Raw genomic sequence first — 11,861 nt, 5'->3', positions numbered from 1 at the left:
GCCGAGGCGCCGGTAGCCACAGCCACTCGGTCTTGGAAGGGTTGAGCCTGAGTCTGTTCCTCCCCATCCAGACCCTCACGGCCTCCAGACACCGGGTCATCACGTCAAGGGCATTGTTGGGGTGGCCCGGGGTGGATATGTACAGCTGAGTATCATCAGCGTACTGATGGAAATCCACCCCAAAGCCACGAATGATCTCAGCTGTTGTTAAGGTAGTAACACAGTTGAATCCCAGCTGTTGTTAAGGTAGTAACACAGTTGTAAAGTGAATCTGGCTTCCCCCTTGACTTTGCTTGTCAGAAGGTCGCAAAAAGGGATCACATGATCCCGGGACACTGCAACCATTATAAATGTGAGCCAGTTGCTAAAGGCCCGAATTTTGATCATGTGAACATTGGGATGCAGCAACAGTCTTAAGTGTGAAAAAATGGTCATGTCACTTTATTCAGTGCTGTTGTAACTTCGAACGGTCACTAAACAAGTGGCTGTAAGTCAAGGACTACCTGTATTGTAGAAATGGATGCATCCAGGATGATGTAAGGCTGCCAGCTGTAATCAAGGACATTGGTAGTGATAGTGTTGAGAGCTGATGATTTTATTGGAGGAGGATTAGAAGCCTTGATGTGGAAACTGGTTAGGTTAGGGTTATACCACTTCACAGTGTTTTATAGCACTCTCTAAGCCCGGGTGTCAAATTGCCAGCCAGCAGACCAGATGCATCATAGCCAAACTGCACCCACCCCATTGCCGGCAATGGCAAAACAGTCGCGATACGTCGCGACACGTCAAGTGACGTTGCGAGTTTGACACCCTTGCTCTAAATGGTCTACAGAGTCAGCATCTTGCCCCCAACAATCTGGATCCTTATTTTATCAACCTCGGAAGGATGGAAGGCTGAATCAATCTTGAGCTTGTTAAGATCGAACTCCTGGCTGTGGGCAGAGTTAGCCTGCAATACTGCATTCTAACCACTGCACCACCATGGTTCTTCAATCATCTTTATAGTTGGCCACAAGAACAGCCTGTCTCTGACACTGCTTTTTCCGACCTCTGAATTGACACCAACTCTAGTCTAGTTGTAAAGTTGGGCCACTGCAGATCTGCAGGCTTCAACCATCTCCTGCCTCTGTGTTTCAGATGAGGACTGCCAAATAAGAAAAAAATTACCTGCAGCAGAAGAACCATCAAAAGAAGTACAATAAGGTATGCTCTTTTTTGTTCCAACAATTATCAATTCATATGGCAGGAACTCTGAACAGGAATATTCAAGGTTATTGCTGTTTACAAAGACCAAACAGCATTCAAAAATGTCCTTATCTTTTAACAATATATTCTTGTAATTTAAAATTAAAACAGACAGCCTATACATAAACTTTAATTTCCCATCAATATTAAAAAAAAAAAGGAAAAAAAACCCACTGTTATTTATGATTTCCAAATATTTTATGTTAGGTGACCAAAGTTTCCCTTATCTCAACTTCTCCCTTTTTTCCCTTTTCATACCAAAGTCTAATAGTCTTGTTACACATCTTAGCTATTCAATTATAATGTTACTTTATTTTCTAAAAGTTATCTATTTTCTACCATATTCAGCCCTCTAATTAGTAATATAATATCCCCTCTAATAAACCAAAGCCATTATTTTCTTCAGCCTTACTCTGGCTTTCTTCCTTTGCCAGCTAACCTTCCATGTCAGTGCCTTTGAATCATCAAATAGTTCTCCCTCTATTATTATATATATTATTTGGAATAAGAAAGACCATTTGGTTGAAGTTTTTTGGAAGAACGAGCCCATTTGTATTCATTAGATCGCCTCCTTATTAGTCCAATTTCCCACAATTGTTCTGATAGGTTTATCTTCCATTCAGTCTGTTCTTCTTCCTTTTCCTCAAATTTCTTCTGATTGATATTGATAAATGTAACAAGAATGTTTTTACTTAGTTGAAAATAATAATTCTGTTTGCCCAATATGAGATAACAGATATTACTAGAAAAAGAGAGGGTATTTGAGTTTCCAATATTAGACCTAAACTAAAAGAAATTATGTATATTACTGAATAATTGGTTAACCCAGACTACACATATAATGGTTTTGACTTATTAGAGGGGATACAGTATTATTAATTAGATGGTTTAACATGGTGGAAAATAGATAACTTTTAGAAAACAGAACAAGATTATAATCAAATAGATAAGATGTCCATTTAGAATATTAGATTTTGTTATGAAAAGGGAAAAAGGAAGAAGTTGAGACAAGGGAAACTTTGGTCACCTAAATATAAAATACTTGGAAATCATAAACAACAAATGTTAATTTGAATATTGATGAGAAATTAAAGCTTGGGGGGGAAAAAGCAATAACAGGACATTGATTGTATATATAAGGACCAAAACAAACGCAATTAAGATATGTATAAGCTAAAAATTATTAATAATAGTAACAAAGATCTTTTTATTTAGTTGATAATAATAAGAACTGTATTAGCCCAATATGAGATAGTAGATATTAAGGGGGAAAGAGAGGAAATATCTGGTGTTGTAACATGAGATTTATGCTAAAGCAGTGTTTCTCAACCTTGACAATTTTAAGGCATGTGGACTTCAACTCCCAGAATTCCACAGCCAGCAATGCTGGCTGTGGAATTCTGGGAGTTGAAGTCCACATGCCTTAAAATTGTCAAGGTTGAGAAACACTGTGCTAAAGACTTATCTATGCTATTGAACTACAATTGATTAACCCAGTCATCACGTTGCTTTTTAAATACTCAACTGTAAAGTGAGAAAATTAATAAAATATTATATATTAAAAAATTAAAACAGACAGCTATAATAAATGGAAATAGGTGGAGTTGCTAGCTAGTTAATGGGAATGGAGAAGACTTTGAAAATGATGATCTTAAGCAACCTTTTGCCCTGAATTTATATTTATACAATCCTTGGCTGTATAAATAGAGGCACAGAATCAAAATCACGTGAAGTATTAGGACTGCTTTATTTTAAAGCCTTAGTAAGGCCACACCTGGAATACTGCATTCAGTTTTGGTCACCATATTACAAAAAAGATGTTGAGACTTTGGAAAAAGTGCAAAGACGAGCAACTAAGATGATTAAAGGCCTGGAGACTAAAACACATGAAGAACGGTTGCAGGATTTGGGTTTGACCAGTCTAAAGAAGGACTAGGGGGGACATGATTACAATATTCTAGTATTTGAGGGGCTGCTACAAAGAAGAGGGGATCAACTTATTTTCCAAAGCACCAGAAGGCAAGACAAGAAACAATGGATGGAAAGTAATGAAGGAGAGAAGCAACCTGAAATTAAGGAGAAACTTCCTAATAGTGAGGTCAATTAACCAGTGGAACAGCTTGCCTTGAGACGTTGTGGGTTCTTCATCACTGGAGGTTTTTAAGAAGAGACTGGAAAGCCACCTATCTGAAATGGTATAGGGTCTCCTGCTTGAGCAGGGGTTGGACTAGAAGACCTCCAAAGTCCCTTCCGGCTCTGTTCTGATTAATTGGCCTCTGGTTTTTCTGATCTTACTCTGCCTGTCTAGATCCAGTCCATGTTGATGCCAACTGTGAAGATATGTGGAATTGTGCTGCTTTTATATATAAATATATATATTGTTATGCCCATATTGGAAGAGGCAAGATAAAAAAGCAGTGATGATAACAACAAAAGGAAGTAGAACCTCTAAACTCTGGCCCAAGGAACTTTTTAAAACATACCTTGGCTCAGTTGGTAGCAATTCCCTGATCTGGCCTGATCTTAAAAAGATATGCAGAGGTGGAACTGGCTAATCTGTAAACAGGAGACCACAAGGAAATACAAGAACGGAAGGTTTTTTTGGGGAGGCAAAAAACTAAATAGGAATCAGTGTCAAACCATTTTGTATTGTTGCCAAGAAAACAACTTGGAGGTACTTGAAGGAGATTTTATCTTCCTCCAGTTCCTCTTTGCTCAGAGCTAAGATTTTCTAAAATTCTGGTAGTCCCCGTCTTACAACGGTTTGTTTAGTGACTGTTTGAAGCTACTAAAAAAAGTGACTTCTGACTGTTTTTCACAATTACAATAGTTGCAGCATCCCTGTGGTCACGTGATCAAAATTCAGACACTTGGCAACTGACTCATATTTGTGACGATTGCAGTGTTTCGGGATCATGTGATTTCCCTTTTGTGATCTTCTGACAAGCAAAGTCAATGGGGAAGCCAGATTCACCTGACAACCAGGTTTCTAACTTAACAACTGCAGTGATTCACTTCACAATTGTGGCGAGAAAGATCGTAAAATGGGGCAAAATCAACTGTCTCGCTTAGCAACGGAAATTTTGGGCTCAATTGTCACCGTAAGTCAAGGACTATCTGTATTATAAAGTACTCGTGCTTTTGTTAGCATTCCCATATTTCTCTCTTTTTCCTTTCTAGATCCAGAATTGGCAATTAGGGGAGAAAAAGCCAAATAAGTTGAGAAACCAACCAAGATGGTTAAAAGGGAAGAATAGTTTTTATGCTGGTGACTCTACTCTGGAATGATCTGAGTTCAACCACACAGGAACAGGAAGGCACATTTTGATTTTTTTTAATCCGGCGCCTAAGAATTTGGGTCTTTTTCAACTCTGAAGAATCCACCACCAAAAAATAGGGGGAGAAAACTGACAACTGACCTAATCTTTTGTACACCAATCTCTGAAGCTGGATAATGATGATCTATTATCAAATGTGGTTCAGATATAGGAAACAAACGCCACACCATTTTTTCAAAGTGGTTTCTGGCTGGTGTTTTTGAACCATGACTTTTGAACGAATGGATATTTGTGTCTTTCATCCAGATAGAGCAGTGGCCCTATACATTTTGCTGAATTGTGGATTTTTACTATAATTATATAATTATTGCTGCTAATAGAAAAGAAGCCTGAATCATGCTATTTGAGTGCGATAGTCAGAATAATTTAATTTTTTTCCCCTCCACGAAAAAGTGTTCCTGCAGATCTTTTCCACAATCAGAAGCCATTCATGATAGATATTTCCCCTTATTCAAGGGTGTCTGTGGGAGAGGTGGTCAAAAAAGTCAGGGCAGCATCTTCAAACAAGATAAAAGCTCCAACTTTTTCAAAATGTTTTCTTTAATCAAGGTTTACATAACACATTCAATCTAACACAAATGAATGAAGAGCAGAAGAAAGAGAAAGAAAGAAAGAAAGAAAGAAAGAAAGAAAGAAGGAAAGAAAGAAAGAAAGAAAGAAAAAGAAAGAAAGAAAGAAAGAAAGAAAGAAAGAAAGAAGGAAGGAAGGAAGGAAGGAAGAGAAAGAAAGCTTCTGATTTATTTGCATTCCTTTGCAGCAAATATAAATACAATATCTTACTCCATGATTAAAAAAAGACCCTTTTTTATTATCAGGTGTTTTTTTTTCTAATCATCATTACCACAAATCATAAGTGCATTTTTTTTTCTGTTTCATGCAAAAAGTCTATAAGGGTTTCCAGTTGATCATAAATGTTGATATTGTTTTTTTTTCTAATGAGAGAGGTTAATTTCACCATCTCCGCAAGTTCTATCATCTTTACTAATCACTCCTCTGTTGTAGGTAGTCTTTCCATTTTTGAGCATATAATAATCTTGCTGCAGTTGTCATAAATAGAAACAAAGTTCTGTGACTTTTTTCTAGTTGTTTGTCCATTAGCCCAAAAGAAAAGCATCTGGTTTCTGTTATACTTTTAAGATCTTCTGAATTAATGCATGTATTTGTATCCAAATGTTTTGGGTTTTTTTACAGGTCCATCAAACATGATAAAATGTCCCTTTATGTTATTCATGTTTCCAGCAAAGATTCAAAATACCTTTATACTTCCTAGACCACGGGTGTCAAACTCGCCACTTCACGTGACGTGTCGGGACGTATTGCGACTCTTTTTGCATTGCCGCCAATGGGGCGGGCCCGGTTTCAGTATAACGAAACCGGCCCGTGGACCGACAGTTTGACACCCCTGTCCTAGACAATTTCTCTGGTGACAAATACCAGTGATACATCATTTCATAAAAATTCTCCTTAAAATTAGAGAGCATAATGTAAATTTGGATCCTTCCAACCACACGTTTTCCATTTGTACATTATAGCCATTTTTTTAGCCTAATTTATCATACATTCTTTCATTTGTTCTTCGGTTTCCTATTTCAACAAAAGTTTATAATTTTGGCAATAACATGTTTGTCACTGGTATAAAATTCAAATTCAGTCTTGCTTTGTTCAAAATCATAAAATCTTTTATCCACTTAAACTTTTCTGTTAATTGTATATAAGAAAAGATTGAGAAGCGTATCCTTCTCTTATTAAATCTCTTGATTTCGTTTTACAAGCCCCATGAGAAAATACTAGTATACCTTGGAAGGTTAACCTTTATGTTTTGTTCATCATTTTTCATTTACAAAACGTTTCTGGTGCTGAAAAGCTCCAACTTTTTTACATGTAAAAGAAGTGGGATTCGGATCACATGTTGGTGGATGCCATATTGACTTTTTTGACCACCCCCCGGGACATTTCTGCTGTCATTGATCCTGTTTTTAAATGTCTCTCAGCCCAACTTAAATGCCCTCCCTCCCATCTTGCTTCTGTGCAGCCTCTCTGCTAGCTTTGTGTTCTTTGCATTACTGGAAAACAGAATCAGATTGAAAAATAAGAATGATGTGAAAGCTTACATTCTATATATTGTCCTTTTTTTCCATTTCTGTGAATGCAGTGTCTCTTACAGTTCTCATGTCATGTGCCCTGAAGTCTCCTGTCACCCTTGCTGAGATGGTTTAGAAATTTGGGGCTAAGCTTCATTGGAGAAAGGAGGCGTACAATAGTCCTCATTTAATAACCATAATTGGAACTGGCAACTAGGTGCCCACCTATGTTTTTAAAATAAGGGAATACTTTTTTTTTTAAGTGACAGTTGCTCTCGAAACTTTTTTATAACTACATAGATAAAAGCACAAGGATGCACGTGGCCTGTTAAATGCAGGCATCGTCTTAACTGATTGCAGCTGAAGGGTGGAGTTAATACTAATGGTAGAACCTATATTTGAAGCCTTGAAAAAAAACAGTCACCAATTTCCGGGCTTGTGCATTTATGCTAAGCCAATCTCTCTCAAATCCAGCAACTTGATCCGTGGACTTCAACTCCCAGAATTCTGGGAGTTGAAATCCACATATCTTAAAGTTGCTGAGGTTCGGAGATATTATGCTCACCTTTCATTTGCCTAACCTTGCTGTACTGAATAAAGTATAAACCATGAAGTATAATTGGATTCATGTAAGCTACTGAATCAAAACCAGTCAAACACCTGCTGGGTGAATCATGCCATTAGCCTATTTTAGCAGAGAATTGGTAATACTTGGGATTGAAAGCTGCTTTGCTGTTTACATCCCTAGTGGTAACAAAGCTGCCTGTTTCCAGATGTTAGTCTGTTTTGATCATGTCTAATGCAGAGGTTTGAGCATGAGCGAAAGGATTTAGATATACTGTATACGTTCAGCCATTTGGGGTAGATCTGCTCTTGACAGTGGTGGGATTCAAATACATGAACAACCGGTTCTCTGTGGATGCCGCTTCCGGAAGTCCATTCTGGGCCTGGGCAACAAAAAAATTAGTTACCGGTTCTGCCGAAGTGGTGCGAACCGGCTGAATCCCACCACTGGCTCTTAAAGTAAAATCCAGTAACAAGGAGAATCCTGCTGTTATAAAAGGAAAAAAAAGTGTGCAAAAGCAGTTACAGGTAGTCCTCGACTTACGAACACAATTGGGACCGGAATTTCCGTTGCTAAGCAAGGTGATTATTAAGTGAGTTGCGCCTGATTTTACAGCCTCTTTTGCCACAGTTGTTAATTGTAGTTGTTAAGCAAATCTGGTTTCCTCCATCGACTTTGCTTTTCAGAAACCAGCTGGGAAGATCGCAAAAGGTGATCACATGACCCCAGGATGCTGCAACTATCATGAATATATGCCAGTTGCCAAGTATCTGGATTTTGATCATGTGACCATGGGGACGCTGTGCAGTCATAAGTGGAGGACTGGATATAAGTTGCTTTTTTCACTGCCGTTGTAACTTTGAATAGTCACTAAATGAACTGTTCTAAGTCGAGGCCTACCTGTACTTTTCAGGACTTCTCTGCCCATTTCCTCTGGCACTTTAAAAATATAGGTATGTTGTCATCATGTATAGCTGGGGCCTCTGCTGTAAGTGAACCTGTAGCAAAGGATTCCTGAACATGCTAAGAGTTACCTGTATACTCTTCTCCGGTACTGATGCACTTGACTAAACCAAAACACCCAGCAATAGATGCGAAACATTGTAAAGTTCTACTTTTTGGGATCGTTCTTCACTCGGGGAGAACGAGGAGTAAGAAATCGAGCTGGCAAATTTCTTGGTCTGTTTGGATGGTTGTCTGTAAGGTTCACTGGAGTTTCATAAGATGCAAGGTTTAGCTTTGCTATCTGTCCATGACAAGGTTTAATTGGAAGCCAATCCTTGCCTCACAACAGTTTGGGAGTGAATCGGACAATGCGTACGGATCTCTGTTTGGCGTATTGTTGGGATTTTTTCCCCCCCCTTAAGAGGCTTATAAAAATCAGGCCAAGCCTATATATATCCATGTTGCTCTAAAAGACTTGGAGAGTTCTCTGAGGCTTAAGCCCGACCGGTGCTGGGAAATCCTGAATGATTCTTTTTATGCTTTCCAAGGCAGGATTTTTTTTATTATTATTATTATTATTATTGAAAAACATCAGTGCATCTTGGGGAAAAAATGGGAATCTTTTACTCTGGGGTCCCATCCTAGCTTCCAGGCTGTTGTGAAGGTTGGAGAAAACAACCTTGCTTGCATAATAAATTGTGATCTGGAAAGACAACTGAGCATCATACCTGATTATTATTAATTATTAATTATTATTGATAATTAATACCATGCCAATCCAGGTTCCAAAGGTCTTTGCCTCAGAGCAAGCTAGTTGTTTGGCCGGAGCTGGAAAGAAAAACATCCATAAAACTCAAAAGCTCTTGTGTTCACACTACTTCTCTCTGTTGTTCCTTAACTGAAAATACTGGCTAATTTTCCACTTTTATGGTGACCCTGGGGCTTTTTCTGGGCCTTTTGTGAAGAACCAAATGGCCAGAATTAGATTCTGTCATGCAAGCATTTCACAGAAATTCCGGAACTGAAGGCCGCTGCCATTTCTCGCTCCAGTTTCCCCAAAATGTATATATATTTTTTGCTATGCCAGCCTTCCCTGCATTAGCAACATGGATGTTCTTTTAAGCTTTACCAAAACTGCTTGTACTGCGGTTGCGTTGCATATGTATATGGTCTCCATGAACAGATCCTCAGTAAGTTTCATGCCAGGAATTCTTGGTCAGTTTTGGAGGTAGTCTGGAAAAGAACAGTTTGGCTCAGAGCTTTTGGAATTTCCCGTTAATGATATCCATGGAATAATTTTGTTCAGTTTCACATATTTTTCCCCCTCCCAGACTGTCAATGTGTTTTCAGGACTACAAAGATCAGCTTTCAAAAGCTTAGGGTTCTCCCCCCTCCCCAATCAAACAATGTACAATCCATGACAATAATGTTTGTATTACTTTCTCGTTTCCCACCTCCCCGCAAAAAAGACACAACCCAAGGGGGGGGGAACCACATGAGAGATGTTTGTGATGTTTGTGAATGTTGGTCTTTTAGAATTTATTTCCATACATAATTTTTTTCTTAAAAGATGTTTAATATTAATTCGTATAATAAACTCATGTTGTACTCTCTTAAACTTTCTGCTTTGCAAGGCTCTGCTGTCATTTGTGGGCCGACCGGCAGCGAATTGAAAGCCAATAAAGCTTATTGATCAAAGGTAGATTTACAAGAAAAAAAGCTTACTGAGACTTGCTGAATTTAGGATAGCCGGTTCTTATAAATCAGGGTTTCGCAACCGTGACAACTTAAAGCTGCTTTAAGGTTGAGAAACATTGTTATACATTAAGCACATGTTAATTTAAAAAAAAAAATCTGTAAATAGCAATCGAAATCCTGATCCCAGAAATAACTGGCAATCTTTCCCAATTGAGATGCTCCATTTATTTCACCTGAAGTGTTAGTAATGCTTTACAATGCCTTGGTAAGACCACACTTGAAATACGTCGTCCAGTTTTGGTCGCCACAATGTAAAAAAGATGTTAAGATTCTAGAAAGAGTGCAGAGAAGAGCAACAAAGATGATTAGGGGACTGGAGGCTAAAACATATAAGGAACGGTTGCTGGAATTGGGTATGTCTAGTTTAATGAAGAGAAGGACGAGGGGGGACATGATAGCAATGTTCCAATATCTCGGGGGCTGCCACAAAGAAGAGGGAGTCAAGCTATTCTCCAAAGCGCCTGAAGGCAGGACAAGAAGCAACGGATGGAAACTAACCAAAGAGAGAAGCAACCTAGAATTAAGGAGAAACTTCCTGACAGTTAGAACAATTAACCAATGGAACAACCTGCCTCCAGAAGTGGTGAATGCTCCAACCCTGGAAGTTTTTAAGAAGAGACTGGACAGCCATTTGTCCGAAATGGTATAGGGTTTCCTGCCTGAGCAGGGGGTTGGACTAGATGACCTCCAAGGTCCCTTCCAACTTTATCATCATCATCATCATCATCATCATCATTATTATTATTATTATTATTATTATTATTATTATTATTATCAAGGAGTGAAGCAATCTAGAACTAAGGAGAAATTTTCTGACAGAAGGATTAAACAGCGGAACAACCTGCCTCCAGAAGTGGTGACTGCTCCAACACGGGAGGATTTTAAGAAGAAATTGGGAAGCCATTTGTCTGAAATGGTATAAAATCTGTTGCTAGAGCAAGGGGTTGGACTAGAAGACCTCCAATGTCCCTTCCAACTCTGTTATACTGTTGAGACACTACAATTCCCAACATTCCCAGCCAGTGGAAGTGCCTGATGGGAATTATGAAGGTTATAGACTCAGCATATTGTTCGGCAGCTCCAATATGGGGAAGGCTGCTCTAAAAGAATGGCAGATTTCATTATCTTCTGTGATATATTTAAACTACTTCCTATTAATGCATTGACTCTTTACAAAATAACCTAACTCACATGTCATGCAATACTATGATTTGCTTAAATGCTATTTTCTTTTAATAAATCAGATTTGGCTGGGTTTGTACAAGAAGTTGCACCAAAATCAAATAATACACATTATGGTTTAGGAATCATAATTACATAGATTCCCTCTTAGGATTTTTGGAAACTCAAACATACACTATTTAGCTTAATAAAGCAATTATTTCTTTGATAAATATGCTGCTTTCCATCTCCCCTTCAGCCAATATGCTTCTTTTGTGTTTATCCTAAGTGTAATTATTCTAAAGCAGGGGTGTCCAACCTTGGCAATTTTATGAGTTCAGTTTCCAGAATTCGCCAGACAGTCATACTGGCTAGGAAATTCTGGGAGTTGAAGTCCATAAATCTTAAAGTTGCTAAGGTTGGACATCCCTGTTCCAAAGGAGGTTTTTAAATGTTTAATAGGGATTTACACCTTTCGCTGCTAAACCAATTCGGTTCTGTTGGGTTTATGTTTACTGGTAATCCTTAGTTAACAACAAAAAATTGGGACCAGAATTATTGTTGCTAAACAATGTAGTCATAAAGAACAATGTCATGTGCTTAGTAATGGCACTTCTGGACTTTCAGTTGTGCTTGTTAACAACCATACCTTCATTAAGCGAGGACATTGTGTGGTTGCCATTCATGATTTCCTGCAGGCTTCCCCATTGACTTTGCTTGTCGGAAGCTGGAAAAGAAGATTGCAAATGGTGACCATATTATGATTAT

General features: G+C 38.3%; 1 protein-coding gene across 1 annotated transcript in view; it reads left to right on the top strand.

Moving 5' to 3' along the window:
* The window catches only part of CUEDC1 (CUE domain containing 1), a 108,907-nt gene extending 103,712 nt beyond the window's left edge, over positions 1-5,195 (top strand). Inside the window, exons 11-12 of the mRNA XM_015826584.1 lie at positions 1,138-1,203; positions 4,426-5,195. Coding sequence (XP_015682070.1) covers positions 1,138-1,202 — 65 coding nt within the window. The 3' untranslated portion in view covers position 1,203; positions 4,426-5,195. The remainder of the gene's footprint in view (positions 1-1,137; positions 1,204-4,425) is intronic.
* The last annotated feature ends 6,666 nt before the right edge of the window (positions 5,196-11,861 follow it).

The sequence above is a fragment of the Protobothrops mucrosquamatus genome, unplaced genomic scaffold (genome assembly GCF_001527695.2).
Source record: "Protobothrops mucrosquamatus isolate PMUCROS unplaced genomic scaffold, P.Mucros_1.0 scaffold3195, whole genome shotgun sequence".
Lineage (NCBI taxonomy): Eukaryota > Metazoa > Chordata > Lepidosauria > Squamata > Viperidae > Protobothrops > Protobothrops mucrosquamatus.
This window is presented reverse-complemented; position numbering and strand designations above follow the sequence as displayed.